Here is a 16,033-nt window from a genome sequence, read left to right on the forward strand (position 1 = left end):
TTACTAGCAAATGTAATGCAGAAAAATTGCAAGCCACATTATTTACTGAAAAGTTAGCTATAGCTCTGGATTTGTAGCTAATTTTCTGAGAAGCATCAGGATGCTAACACATGTCCCAATGCTCCCTGGTATGACAGTCTTTTGAGATGCCCATACCATTCTCCGTTGCTGCCTGAGGTGGTCAAGGACAGCAAATTTAAATGATTACATATCTTAAAGTCTGTGGTTGGCCCCACCTCCTCCCCAAACCACTTCCCTTAGTCAAAAAAAAATCCCCTTGGAATTCCAAGCCCTTACAAGCACATCCCTTGTGGGCCAGTTAGGGCTCAGAGGGACTCCTAGGCCTCCGGGCATGATATTGTCATGTTTATAACTGATGCCAGTTGACTGAGATCCTACCTTTGCCCTAACACATGATGTGGCAAAGGTAGGACCTTGGCCAGCTGGAACCATTTGAAACATGGTGGCTCTGAGCCCAGAGGACTATTGGGTGCTTTGGGCCTCCAGTGGTCCACCAAAGATATGCTGGCAAGGATCTAGGGGTGGGCTAGGGTGGAGGGGTAAGGTTCTGGGGAAGGATTTTGCAGGGGAAAGTGCAGGGCCAGCCTCAGTTTACATCAGTTTACATCTGCTGACTGTGGCCACATCAGGTGCAGCTGGGGGGACAGGAAGGTCTAGAGTGTTCCCCAAAGGCTGTCAAAACTATAGAGGAGAAATCTTGGGTTGTTCTGGCCTTTTAAACAATGTTGGTCTTTTAGCCTGGGGCGGCCATTATACACTATGTAAAGAGGTCTACTAACTTGTAGTATTTTTCCCAGCGGTATTTTATTACTGGGGAAAATATCACAGGATTTACTAGGCTGAAGTACTGGGTAATGCAGTTGAGTAAATCCCACTGTATTTTCTCTCTCTGGGGAAAACACTGTGGCTTAGTAAATGACCATCATAATCTGTCTCCAAACAATCTCTAAAAATCATATCTGTTGGTTTTAACAGTGTACCTTTATATACCTTACATAAGAAACGGACTGTAGTCTGGTGGTGGTTAGAGAACTAGATGAAGTCAACGGAAGTCCAAGGACGTGAGTTCAAGAGTTTTCCTTCACTAATTCAGTGTCTTTCACCAAGCTATGCTGTCTCCCTGTGGCTCAGTTTAGCTATAACTGGAATAATATTAACATTGTTCCTTCTTCCTTTCTTCTTTTTGGAAGTCTACATGCAATCCAAGTGCTAAGCATGTACTGCCAGGCCATCTATCCCAGATGTAACTACATGCTTACTTCTGAAGTGCCTAAAAATTATAAAACACATTTATTTATTTGACTTATATTCTGCCTTTCAGGCACTTCAAAGCAGATTAGATTTGCTGTAGGTATTTTCCTATTGCCAGAGGGCTTACAATCTAAGGGCCTCATTTATGAAGCATTTTCCCATAGACACAGAATGGGAGAAAAGCCTTAGTAAATCAGGCCCTATGTTTGTATCTGAGGCAATGGAGGTTGAAATGACTTGCCCAATGTCATAAGGTGTGTCAGCAGGATTTGAACCCTGGTTTCCTTGCTTCATAGCCCACTGCTCTAATTACTAGCCCAGGGTTGGCCAACTCCAGTCTTTGAGAGCCACACACAGCTCTTGTTTTCAGGATATCCAGGATGCCAAAACGATAAGAAAACCCACAAAATTTCGTGTGGTTTTCTTATCGTATTTCGGGGGGGGGGGGGGGGGGAGGAGAAAGGGCACATTAAAAAAAACAAACAAACCCAAACCCTCCCCAACCCTTCAAATTTAATTAATTGCAAACCCCCGCCCTCCCGACCCCACAAGACTTTCCTGACCCCCCCCCCCCCCCCCCAAGACTTACTGAAAGTCCCTGGTGGTCCAGCGGGGTCCCAGGAGCGATCTCCCCCTCTCAGGCCGTCGGCTGCCACTAATCAAAATGGCGCCGATAGCCGTTTGCCCTTACCATGTGACAGGGGCTATCGGTGCCATTGGTTGGCCCCTGTCACATGGTAGGAGCAATGGATGGCCCGCACCATTTTTTAAGATTTACTTATACGGCAGACGAAATAAAATTGGTCCAGAAAATGAAATTTCCCACGGCGGGCCGATAACGAAGGCCGAACCAAAAGGTTCGGCTGAATCACATCTCTACTACTGATACAGCTACTTATACGGTTACAGTTTCTCCTGTGACCAGAGAATAGTGGGAGTCTGGGATCATTGGCTATACAGTCTATCAAGTGCTGAAGATTTGTTTACATTTATTCATACAAGCTATTTCATTCAGATACCTTTCTTTTTGTTATAAGTGTATTAATAGAAACATGGGAGTCACCTGTACGGAGTAGCAGACTTGCTGGGCAGACTAGATTGATTAGATGGTCTTTTTCTGCAGTCATTACTAAGTTACTGTGTATTTACAGAAAGGTTCTGGATTACCTTTGATATCACCGTATTTTTTTAGCATGGTCCCCATTTGTAGTTTTACAAAGCTGCTGGGAAACATAATCAATACTGCCCTACATTAGTCACAATATTTTCCTATTTCAGCTTCGTAAATACCTGTTTTTTGTACTTGTCCAAGGATCTTAAGAGGAGAATGAGAGGGCTAAAATGTAGCAGTAGTTAGAGGCAGAGGAGGAATCAAGTACAGATGTTTTAAATATGACTAGAGAATAGAAAGGCTATGAGGGAGGATCAAAGGAAGAATAGTTTAAAAGGAGGATAACAGAGGGAGACAAGCTTCTCGTCCTCTGTTGCTTTATCTCAGGGTAAAATATGTGTACTAGTATGTTACATGGATAGAACAGTCAATCTGAAGCACTGTGGTTTTCCTTAAGAGGTCCAGTTTACACAGGCATGCATACAGACAAGATCCATGAAGAAAGGAAAACAGAGGATCAACTGAGGCAATGACGCCTAAAATTATTACAGAAGAACAATTCGCATAGGCGACTGTGGGAAGTTTCAAGATTACTGCATGGAACAATGCACAGGTTGAGGTAAGATTCAGGTCTTCTGATAAGAAAAAGGAATACAGCTTCATACAAGGAATAAAAATAACCGTAATCTCTCAAATTCAAGAATTATAAGAATCGCTTTGCAACTGCTGTTTATCATGAACTGCTTATATTAAACATGTTCTGCTCATTTGCAAAATCTCTAAAAATGAATAGTGCTAATGCTAATGTGTCATTTTGTACCTTTTTAAAATGAACAAATGCCTTAATGGAGTGTTACTTGGCAGGTTACTTACATGACTGCAGAATATTTTTTTTTTCTGCAATGTAGAAAGTGAGGAAACCTGCAAAAACTACAATCTTAGTTTCAATTGTGCTATAAAATGACCTCTTAAAACTACAGGATATCATCATCCATTGGTAAACAAGAGCAATTTACAGAGGTTTTGGAGGTCACCAAATCTGTACTTACTGCAATGATACAGAATGTTCTTTTAAAGCTCTCTCTATAAAGAGGGCAAATGTTCAAAACCGTTTAGACAGATAACTAACAAAGTTATCCGTCTAAATGGCAAGTTTTGCAATATTCAGCCACGTATCTGGCTAAATTAGTCATCATCTGGCTATAATTTAGCTGGATAAAAAAGAGGTGTTCGGGGGGCATTTCTGGGAGGAGTTTAGTTGCCAGCTAACTTTGCTGATTTTGAACTGTATCCGGATAGGTTTGCCAGATAAATTTAGACCCCTTTCAGAGTTATTCAGTGTGGCTGGATAACTTTGCTACTTATTCTGGATATCTCTCAAAAGATAAGGTAAGTAATGCTTTGAAATAAAAATGAAAGATGAAGTAAAGGGGGTTTATGGCCCGATTCCCTACCTCCTTCCCATCAAATTGTATTGATGGCCCTGCCGGGCTGTGCACCCCCTCCTAATTGTTAAAACTGCTCCAAAATCTGCAGCTTGGGGCCCCCTCCCCAGCCCCCATTCACCTGTTCTCATTTGAAAAGAAACACTGCCCCCTTCCCACCCCCAGATGCAGTAGTACTGAGCCGGCGACAACCGCCCCCTACTGCCCGGACCCCTCCCTTCCCCCCTTACACTTACAAAACCCCCGCCAGGAGCGAGGTACAGCAGTTACTCGTTCCCGCTGCTTCCAGCACTGCTGAAGCAGGCACTGTGGGTAACTTACGCTTCCAATGGAAGCACCAGGAGTGAGTAACCTAATGTACCTCCCTCTGGGGAGGACGGGAAGGGATCCAGGCGGGGGCAGGGGGTGTTGCCTGCTCAGTACTAATGCAAAACGGGTGGGTGGGGGTAGGATCCAGGTGGGAAAGGATTTCTTTTTTTTTAAAATGAGAATGGGCGAATGGGGTGTGGGAAGGGAGCCCAATCTGCAGACCCCAGAGCAATTTTAATATTTAGAAGGGGATGTTGGGTGGGGGCAGTGCTTGGCAGGGTGGGGGTGAGGTAGGAAATTGGGCCACAGGCCCCCTTTACCTCTTATTTGTTTTTATTTCAAGGTGCTACTTACCTGGATATCTTTTGAAGATATCCGCATAAGTAGCAAGTTATATGGTCATACAAGACCGTATAACTAAAAACCCTAATCAGCTGTATTCAAACATAGCTAGTTAGATTTTTAAGTTATCCAGTGACATATAGCCAGATAAATTTAGGCAAGTCTTTCAGCAGGACGTTTAATCCACTGAATAAACGAGAGAAGTTATCTGGCTAGCTTTAGTTTCTACAAGCCATCTTAACTTAACCAGCTAACTTTGGAGGTATATTCAATGGTGAAACCACTCAATTGAATATAAGCGGCTATCTTAAAGTTAGCCGGCTAGCTATAGCCACCTAACTTTAGGAGAGCTCTTTGGCCCGACCAGACCTAGCCGGCTACATCAACCGGCTAACTCTGAATATTGGAGTTAGCCGGCTAACTTAACCGGCTAACAACCTCTCCCAGTTATGCCCCTGGAATGTCCCTACTTAGCCTGCTAAATTCTAGCCGGTTCTCTTATTAGCTGGCTAGAATTTAGCTGGATAAGTGCCCAAATATTAATTCAGCCGGCTCATTTCTGAGTTAGCCGGCTAAATGCTTCTGAATATGCACCTCTACATGTTTAGTTTCTACATATTTACAGACTGACAGCCCAGGGCTTTAGTGCTTGTTTCTTTCAAGAGGGAGCCCTGGGTTTGAATGATTAGTGGCTTGAATTTCTGCTTACTGAACAAGTTGGGTGGTACTCACGACATTTGGGAGAGAGCTGTGGACAAGCACCACTGTTACATTTCTCTGACACTAAACCTGCAGTGAAGGTGACTGCTCAAGAAGCTGCATCCTGCTTACTTAGCAATGTGGAATGCCACTACGGTGTTTAACCTATCAAAACTGAATGAAATGTGGAAAAAAAATCTTTAAAAAAAATAACAAAAAGAAGCCTTGCAAATTGATTTCCTGATAAGATACAAATAAAGGAGCATGGAAAGGTCTTACACTGGAGTGCAAAATACAGTTCAGTAACTGGTTGACAAGAATTTACATTATTATCTGTATCAGTGCGAAAAGAAAAAGAGTCTGCGACTCTCAGAACTCACTGGTATGTGGTGGGACTGACGTTGATCTGACGTGGATGGCTTCCCGACTCAAACTTGCTGGCAAGTGTGACGTTGTTTCCAAACAGACAGTAACGTGGCATTTGTACACCAACAACTCCAGCTAGAACGGACCCTGAGTGAATTCCTATCCTCAGCTGAAAGAGAGAGAAAAAAAAAGGATCTTAATAAACGTTTCAAACTTTCAAAAGATCTACGCGTTTGTCTTCAAACTGGAAATGTCAAGCCATCAGTTTTGGTGAAAAGCTACCCAAGTTCACTCTAAACTAGTAATAAGCTGAATTATTAACAAACAGATGGCATAATGGCTCAGTAGGTACTTCTCACTACATCGAGTCTGAGTATCCCAGGTTCACAAACCAAGTAGATATTATTGAAATGGCGATGGGGGTAATTTTTTTTTTTCTGGCAGTTTCTGCTTTTACAATAAAAGTCCCATTTGGGTTCCTTTAGATCAGAACAGACATCCTGGATAAGAAGGTCAAAAGGAGGGATCCCTCTTTCACTTACTGCCAACAAAGATATTAGGGATGAAAAATGTAACATTTTTTTTTTCCGTTTCATTAGCAATGAAAGAAAATAGTGCTGTAATCCAAAAATTAGTTTCATTTTCATTCGTTTTGTTTCATTGTCATTAAAATCTAAGGGGAAGCATTAAACAATGCACTTTTTAACTTAAATCTCAGAGAGACAGATATTCAGTGCCATTCATCTAGCTAAGTTCGGATTTAGCCAACGGTAGGATTTTAACAGCCCATTCTGTTGACAGGTCCCGAGGTAGCTGGAAATGTGTTCTCCAGTTAAAATGTTATCCGGCTAGCTCACAGGCAATCCGGGGCACAACCAATTATCCTGCTAAGTTAGCCGGATAAACAATGATTTTCAGTATTATCTGGCTATGTTGGCCAGATAACTTTAGGCTCCAAGTAGCAGCCCTAAAATTAGTAGATAAGCTTATCCAGCTAACTTTAAGATAGCCGGGTATATTTAGCTATTCGGATAGGTCACTGAATGTACAGACAAAGTGAGCTGGCTGATTTTCCTGGTTAGACAGCTGGCCAGACAGCAGATGAAAATGGACCCTAGAGAGCTTGAAGTCAGTGGGGGGTGGTACAAGGAGCAGGACCAATCACTTGCAAGCCAGTTTTCAATCAGCCTATCCCGGCAAGCCTAATGTTTTGGAGGATTTTTACCTAAATTTAAAACAGCTAAGCTGCAACAGACTCCAGTTTGGGTTAATTGTGTGATTGATTTATGAGAGTCAACATACAGGTTGTGAAGCTTCTTCTTCTCACAGCTGGGAGTTCCATGAAAAGTTTATTAAAAAAAAAACCAAACAAACCCTGAAAGTACGCTGTCAGTCTATCTTTGCGTCAATGCACCGATGTGCACATTTTTTTTTTATCAATTATAAACAAGTGTCCCATATGAATTGGTGTTCCCTGCCGTTCTTTTTAATCTGCACATGTTCCCTTTGTACCAGCTGCTAGCTAACCCAGCAGTCAGTTATCATCTTTACGCTGATAATATCCAGTTTTATGTTCCTGCTTCTATCACTTTTGATGATGCTTTATTGAAAGTTTCTGATTGTCTGTTTGCCATAAAGAACAGGTTTACCAACATTAGGCTTTTGCTCTCAAATTTTGCTTTTGCCTCGATTTTTCCCAGTTGAACCTCCTCCTTGTATAATTCTGACTGCTGGACTGCTGAGCTAGGTCCTGCTAAGTTTGTGCCAGCACATGTCAAATATGTGCTGTGCTGTTTGCTGTAAGGAAAACAGCTAATTACAACTTCAGGATATGGGCCTAAGCCAGTGAGGAGTGAAGGACAGGGGGGATGGCTCACATACAACAAATGTGTGGTCTGTGTAGAAACCAACTACAAAGGAAAGGCAGACATTGATAAAAGATGATCAATGTCTTCCTACAAGCCATGGGAAGATAGTACAGAAGGGAGAACAAACTTTGGACTCGAAAGAAAGAATGAATGTTTGGGTGCAGACGGTCTAGGGAAAGGAAGCCAGGCCAGATTGATGTATTTAGAAATGATCAATACTTGGCAAAGGTAACTAGGAAAAATTGTATATAAGCCTTGTAAGATAATGACACAGGCAAGGATGAGCTTAAGGGCTTCTGATAATCTGCAGAGTCTACACTTATCCTTCCCAGACACTTCTATTGTAATTGGCTATCATTTATTTACAATAATAAACATTTTACTAAATTTCTAAATGTTCTCTGAGTCTCGTGTCTGGTATATGGGGGCTAAAACTATACATCCTATGCTTCATTTTTGATGGAACTATTATAGCTATTTCTAAGGAAGTTTGAAACTCGGGGGTTCTTTTTGATACCGCTTTCTTTTAAAACCCATGTGGGAAATGCAGTATGAAATTGCTTTTACAGGATAAGGCTTCTGCGACATATTAAATATTTTTTATGTGAATAAGATATGAAAAACTGCGATCTTTCTCTAAGCACCTATTGGAAGCCCCTTCCATTTGACAAGTTTGTCTGGACAAATTGTGAGAGAGAATTTCCTATGTTGTGGGTCCTTGTTTGTGTAATCTGTTACCTGACCTTTTAAAGAAGGAGCTTGATTTACTGAAATCTTGCAAGAGCCTAAAAGCTCATCTTTTTCAATAGGCATTTGGTTTTACAAATTGACTGCAGTTTTTCCATTAATTGGGCCTTTGATTATTTATCTGGAAGTCTGGAAGGTGGCCAATGTAACCCCGATATTTAAAAAGGGCTCCAGGGATGATCTGGGAAACTATAGACCGGTGAGCCTGACTTCGGTGCCAGGAAAAATCGTGGAAACTGTTATAAAGAATAAAATGACAAAACATTTAAATAGACATGGTTATCACAAATCTCCCAAATATTTTTAAAGGGATGAATAAACATGTGGACAAAGATGAACCAGCAGATGTGGTGTATTTGGATTTTCAGAAGGCATTTGACATGTTATAATGTAAACCGGAGTGATAAGTAATTCTGTTACCTGAACTTCGGTATAAAAAAAGTTATAAATAAATAAATAAATAATAGTAGCCAAGTCCCATCTCTAGTCTGGCAGCCCTGGTGTTGCCTTGGAGGAGGAAGGTTTCATGATCAGAGAGCATCAACCTGATGCAGCAAGAAATGATCCTGTAGCAAGGACCTACTCTCCAGGTGGCGCATTGTCCTCTCGCAGCGAGGATGTCTCTCCCAGGGCTACTGCCAAGGAGGGAAGGGTTAGGATGACTATCATAACAGGTGATTTGATTATTAGGAATGTAGGCAGCTGGGTGGCTGGTGGGCGTGAAGATCGCCTGGTAACATGCCTACCTAGTGCGAAGGTGGCGGACCTCACGCATCACCTAGATAGGATTTTAGACAGTGCTGGGGAGAAGACAGCTGTCATGGTATATGTGGGCACCAACGACATAGGAAAATGTGGGACGGAAGTTCTGCAAGCCAAATGTAGGCTCTTAAGTAGAAAGCTGAAGTCCAGAACCTCCAGGGTAGCATTCTCTGAAATGCTCCCTGTTCCACGTGCAGGTCACCAGAGGCAGGCAGAGCTCCGGTGTCTCAATCCGTGGATGAGGCAATGGTGCAAGGAAGAGGGATTCAGTTTTGTAAGGAACTAGGGAAGGGGGAGACTTTTACAAAATGTGCTCCACCTTATCTAGGGTGGAACCAGGCTGCTGGCGCTAATCTTTAAAAAGGAGATAAAACAGCTTTTTTTTTTTTATTTATATTTTATTGAATTTTCAACAGTTTTTACACATCATGAAAACAGGAAAATAGTGAGAAAATGTAATTAATTTTCCATACGACATAACCATATGAATTTTTAAAGAATATAAATTTAAACATACATTTCATATTACATTCCACTTACCCCATAATTGGAGGAGGCGAGGAAAAAACTTTATATTTAAGTATCCAATAACAATTTAATAATAAATTTCAGGAGAGGGGAGTATTACTAGTTTCTTACTTGGCTTCTGTCTCAGATGCAGAAGTTAGATGCTTGTCTGATAGAAAAGTTTCCAAGTGCATTGGATCTAAAAATCCATATCTCTTTCTTTTATAATTTAGCAGGCATAAACAAGGAAATTTTAGAAAGAATGTAGCACCTAGTGCTACAACTCTAGGCTTTAAGGTCAAAAAGGTCCTCCTCCTTGCCTGAGTGGCTCTAGCCACATCAGGAAAGATTTGGACTCGATGTCCACAAAATAATATATCTTTTACTGCGAAATATTTTTTAAACAACTTTTCTTTATCCTGTTCAACTAAACATGAAATTATCAAGGTAGCTCTCTTATCAATCAGGTCTATCGACTCTTCAAGAAAGGTCGATAGACCTGGTGAGGATGGTTCTTCCCCTTCATCATGGCCTCTAGTAACTCTAGAGGCATTCTTAGGTAAATAATAAATCTTAGAAAGTTTGGGGATTTCTTCCTCCTCATATAAGAGGTATTCCTTTAGATATTTCTTAAACAATTCCCAAGGTGAGAGAAGTCGTGTTACAGGAAAGTTTATAATTCTTAAGTTCTTTACTCTAATTACATTTTCCATATACTCAAGATCTTTATGGATGGTCAAGCTATCCCTAATAAAAGCATTTTCAGAACTTTGTATCAATTGTAACTTATTATTTACCATCACCATATCTTTTTCACATTTCTCTATTTTCTTTTCCTGCACTTCAATAGACATCTTATTTTCCTTAATTATTGATAGTAATGAATCATTCATCTTTATAATGTTTCCATCTAACTTCATTATCATTTTCTCTAAATCCTCTAGGGTAAGATTCCCCTGGACACCTCCAGGGGTAACACTACCCAAACTACTGGGAGGATGTATATCTTCAATTACAGAGATAATAATTTTCTCAGTCCAATGGGCTTCAGCCTGGTTCCTCAGGCTAATGTCCTCTCGGACTTGTCCTACCGGGTTTCCAGCTGAATCCGATGACAATAATCCAGCTGGCTGTAGGGGAGACTTTGGGCCTTCGCCAGGACTCAAGGAAGCAAATGATACTGCTCCCAAACTGTCCTCTTTTGGCGGCTCCACCATTCTTGCCACGTGGTGGTTCATGGGTCCCGTGCGGAGTTGTTGACTATGTGAAGAGGTTATAATCCGAGCCTTCCTCTTCCTCCCCATTAAGGAGAAAGAAATAACCACAGAAAAAGAAACAAAGATTCTTGCCGGCTCCTGGCCTTCTCCAGCCTAAGCCGGCCCAAGCCACGTACCCCTTCGGCGTGCGCGGCTTAGGCATGGCGCTGGTGGCTGCGGGCATCGCCCCTCCACTGATTTTATAGTTGGGGGGGCTGGGAGACGTCCGTCTGATGTCACTGCTCAGCGACCGCAAAACTTCCGCCTCAGATAGTCTCTCACCGGCACAGTATCTTAAGAAGGAGCGGACCTTCTCCTCTCTCTCCTCTCTCCTTCGCGCCTCCTCTCCTAAAACAGCTTTTAAATTAGAAAGAAGGGGAAAGCTGACAGTTGCTCAGCAGCGCATGGTTCAGAGGGAGGTATCTTTGAAGGATACTAATGAAGCATTAGAATTAGGTCATCCCAACAGAGAAGTTCCAACAATAAGAAAAATAATCTATGCGCCTATAAGTAAAGGATCACCTGAGCTAAATGATTCCAAATTATCTCAGACAACTGAAAAGCAGAATGTTAATACAAACAAATAACATACTTTGAAATATTTGTATGCTAATGCCAGAAGTCTAAGAAGTAAGATGGGAGAGTTAGAGTGTATAGCAGTGAATGATGACATAAACCTAATTGGCATCTCAGAGACATGGTGGAAGGAGGATAACCAATGGGATAGTGCTTTAGCGGGGTACAAATTATATCGCAATGACAGAGAGGAGCATCTTAGTGACAGGGTGGCACTTTATGTCCGGGATGGCATAGAGTCCAACAGGATAAAGATCCTGCATGAAACTAAATACATAATTGAATCTTTATGGGTAGAAATCCCTTATGTGTTGGGGAAGCACAGAATGATAGGAGTATACTACCATCCACCAGGCCAATATGGTGAGATGGACAGTGAAATGCTAGGAGAAATTAGGGAAGCTAACCAAATTGGTAGTGCAGTAATAATGAGAGATTTCAATTACCCCAATATTGACTTGGTAAGTGAAACATCAAGACATTCTAGAGAGATAAAGCATCACGGTTCACCCTCTGTAGTGGCCCGGCCCCCCTGACAGGCTCGCCGATACCGGTTCCCAGAAGACGCTCCTGACTGATGAAAGCCACGATACCGCATCTAAGACACTCTCCCACGGTTCCCTCTAGGCGCGCGCGTGCGAGAGGCAGTGCTCCAGTTAAAGGGCTCGCGGTGGGAATTCTCAGCAGCACATGGCTTGGATGTCAAGCTGCCCTTATTTAAGGGCAGCTTAACCTGGAACCGTTGCCTAACTACAGGTCTGCTCAGTCTGATGCGTTGGATACTCTATTGCCTGCCTCCTGCCCTGACTCGGATTGCCTTGAATATTCTGCTTGCCTGCCACATGCCCAGACCTGGACTGCCTTGGATACTCTGTTGTCTACCTCCTGCCCTGACTCAGATTGCTTCGGAGACCCTGTTGCCTGCCTCCTGCCCTGACTCGGATTGCCTCAGATATTCTGCTTGCCTGCCACCTGCCCAGACTCGGACTGCCTTGGATACTCTGTTGCCTGCTTTATCTGGATTGCCTCTCGGACTCGGCTTCCGCTGCCTCGACCAGCACTGCCCTTGGTTCGAACCCTGCTCTCCGGTGTGACGCTCCGCCTGCTGACGGCAAACCTTCGGGGTTGTCTTTGAAGGGGGTTCCATCCTGCTGAAGCCTAAGGGTCCACATAAGTAACAGATAGCTAAGACCATGGACCCAGCGGACCTTTCGGGACTTCAAGCCATTCCTGGATTAGCACAGAGAATACAATAACAGCAACAGTGCCGGGAACTCCTGGTGAACTCTTTGGAACGTTTCAGTGCATGACTGGACACCAACGCAGCTCTGGTGTCCACTCCTCCCTCTGAGACACCCACCATGGCTACTGCCACACCTGCCATTCATCTGCCTGTACCACCATGGAATACGGGAGATCCAGCTCTATGCAGAGAATTTTTGAATCAGTGCTTCATGCACTTCGCCCTTCAGTCAGGACAGTTCCCTATGGACTACATCAAGACCACCTTTATTTTGTCCCTTCTGGGCTTCCCCTCTCTGGGAGTGAGGAGACCCATTGCTTCTAAATTTACAGGAATTTGTAAAGACTTTTAAGCAGGTCTTTGATGAGCCGGGATGACTCACTATCACAGCGTGTGATTTGCTACACCTCTGCCAGGGAGCCCACCCGCTTATAGACTATGCAATAGAATTTAGGACATTGGCCACAGAGTTAAACTGGAGGGAGGATAGCCTTTGATGATTCTTCCTGGAAGGTCTATCACCTAAGATAAAGGACGAACTGATGGCTCCAGCTTGCCTGACTCGTTGGATGAATTGATCCATTTGATTGGACAAATCGACCGACGCCTACAACAGCACTCCCGAGAGATGAAGCCCCATCGACCTGTACTTCTAGCTCTAGCATTCTCTCACCCCCGCATTGAGTCAACTTCACTCTCCCCTACTCCTCTGAGTACTACCAGAACCGAGGAGCCGATGCAACTGGGTAGAACCCGACTCTACACAGAGGAAAAGCTTCATCGCCGAAACTTGGGACTGTGTTTCTACTGCAGTGGAGCCGAGCACCTCTTGGCACAATGCCCCCAAAAATCTGGAAACAGGAGAACCCAGGAACCTTTGGGAAACTGCTCACTCACCAGACCTGCTCCCCAACTCACCATGCCGATCACCCTCCATGAGACTGGCACCCCGATATGTAGGTCTGTTTCCTGTCCTTCACCAAATCGGCCCTGTGACCTATCAACTGGTCTACCTATCTCCATGGGTATACATGGGGTAGATTTTATAACATGTGTGCACAGCCTACATGTGCGCATACTACCATGCACATGTGCCCGATTTTATAACATGCTGTGGTGGTCAGAAAAGCCAACAAAATGATAGGAATTATTAGGAAGGGAATGGCAAATAAAATGGTGGATATCATAACGCCTCTGTATCGCTCCATGGTGAGACCACATCTTGAATACTGTGTGCAATTCTGGTCGCCACATCTCAAAAAAGATATATAAAAAACAGAAGTAGATAGAGTCTGAGTTAGTTTCTGACAATAATGACTGTGTGTGTGTGTGTGTGTGTGTGTGTTCACTAACTGTAGTGCATACATTGCAAAATTATAAAACCCCCTACACTGGTAATATCTTAAAAAAAAAAAAAAAAACCATGTCCATCTCAAGGGCACTCTTCCTCAGCAAAGTTGATTGTTAACCCGCAGTTCAGCTTGTAATTATACATAGAGCAGCAGCCCCTAATGTTCTAATGAGACGTGTATTTGTTGGCAGGGTGTAACAAGAAGGCAAGGGGACAGGAATAAGTTGGAGTGGATGATTTAAGGGTTGCCTATGTTAAGTTACATTTTATGATAATATGAGCAAATCACCTGGGAATCAGCTGAAATACTGATTTAAATTAGTCTGATCTAGTTCCTATGTTGTATGGTTTATAAGATGACCTGAATTTATCTTGTTCTTGATTGAATGGAATATTTGGCTCTGTCTGATTCAGATTTTCCAAGGTGGCTTAAGTTAGTTTTCCAGGGTAAGCCACTTCTGATTTTTCAAGCTTACTGGTTACCACTGAAAAATCCAACAAGTTTTGGGTCTAAAAAATCATGCAACAAATATAAGAAATGGATAAATGTCCAACAAAGCCCACAAGACAATGTTAATTGCACAGCTTTGAAATAGAAAATATTTTGTTTCAAGCTTTCCTTTCTTGCAAATTGTGGATCAATAAAAACTTCACAGGAAAAACAGTGGAAGCAAACACTTGTGCAGAAAACAGCACAGGAGTTTAATTAGCTTTTTAACTTTAGCCATTAAGGGAAAAAGTCCAAAACTGCTTTTCTGCACATTTTCCCTGAATAATTTTTCTATGGACTTTTCTCCTAGAAGTGACAGAAATTACAGCTGCACTGTTTCAAAATGCTATAACCAGACTGACTTGTCGATTTTTTGCACTATTTTTTTTTTTTGAGGGGGAGGGATAAATTTCAAAGCCATTTACATGTGTAAAACATGGGTTTAGGCATATAAATGGTTTGTTATAAAATTGCCTGGGGTTTGTGAATATAAAAGTGTTACCCCTGGGTGGGATATAATCCTGGATTTGTCCCCAAGGGCACATGGTGATAACATAGCCCCTTTTTGCCCAACTCTCCACAGATAGCTTAAACTTATCAGTGGTCCAGGGCTCCCGGGGGAAGCAGAGCTTCAAGGACCTTTTGCAAGCACCGCAGTTCAGTCTCTTAAATACCTTGGCACACAGCACTGATCCAGCAATAAACAGGCTGGAAGCTCAATGGTTTCCAACTTTTTACTGAAAGCTGATCAAATGAATGAAATGTTCCTTACCGCTGTCTTGATGTTAAATTAAATTGTTGTCAATAACACAACAAATGGTGCAAAGACTGAAGGAAAAATTCAATGCAGCAAAATGTTCAATTCCTTCAAACGGCGATAGTTACCATCTAAATGTGGCCTCATATTTGGCACCCCCGCTTTCACATTACCTTCTTTGCCTTACCATTAATTGTAGGCCAGTGTTCATTTTTTTTAAATTATTTTTATAGCAATTAAAAACGACTTATCAGTAGTACATTCTCCATTAGCCCCTGAGGTATCTTTGCAATCGAGCTTACCGTCAGGCCATAGTCAATGTGGCAATTGCAATCATTGTGCACAGACCATCACAGGCACTCATTGGACTCATCCAAATTCAGGACGTGTGTTAGATTTACATGGATCTACAAATTGTTTGCCATCATATGTCATATATTTCATACAATGCCTGTGTAATAAAATATACATAGGTCGCACGAAGCAAGGCATTAGGACACAGAACATAAAAGTTTGCCTGAATACTAAAAAAAATCAGGCTCCCATAATAGTGCATTGTTTAGAATATGAGCAAGAGTTCAATAATCTTAGATGGGGAATTGTGGAACAAGTTTTGGAATCTCCAGAGGAGACAATCATGCAGCACATCTAAACTTAAGAGAACAAGTATGGATTTTTACTTTCAATATTGTGACACCACCCCCCCCCCCCCCCAGGCTAAATTTACAGATAGAATGGTACTTGTTTATTTAATTTGATAATTAATAAAACTTTGATATCAATTCCATGACTGGTATAAAAGTAACCTCAGTTCATGATCCCAAGCTTCCAGGTATATTTTGATGCCAAAAATGTACTCTGGTAAGAAGAGATATCTTTCACTTAAAGTGCTGTTTTTTGTTCCCTGGATTGAATGGTTAAAGATTTATAAA

The 16,033-nt window shown here is 42.2% G+C and overlaps 1 protein-coding gene across 3 annotated transcripts in view; it reads right to left on the reverse strand.

The window, feature by feature from the left end:
* Positions 1 to 16,033, reverse strand: part of GUCY1A2 (guanylate cyclase 1 soluble subunit alpha 2) — a 549,703-nt gene that overhangs the window by 68,472 nt on the left and 465,198 nt on the right. For 2 of the 3 annotated variants that reach the window (XM_029602441.1, XM_029602442.1), the window contains exon 7: positions 5,559 to 5,713. The exons of the other annotated variant lie outside the window; for it this stretch is intronic. In XM_029602441.1, the coding sequence (XP_029458301.1) occupies positions 5,559 to 5,713 (155 nt within the window). The remainder of the gene's footprint in view (positions 1 to 5,558; positions 5,714 to 16,033) is intronic. 3 annotated transcript variants of the gene reach the window in all.

This window comes from Rhinatrema bivittatum, chromosome 5 (genome assembly GCF_901001135.1).
Source record: "Rhinatrema bivittatum chromosome 5, aRhiBiv1.1, whole genome shotgun sequence".
NCBI lineage: Eukaryota > Metazoa > Chordata > Amphibia > Gymnophiona > Rhinatrematidae > Rhinatrema > Rhinatrema bivittatum.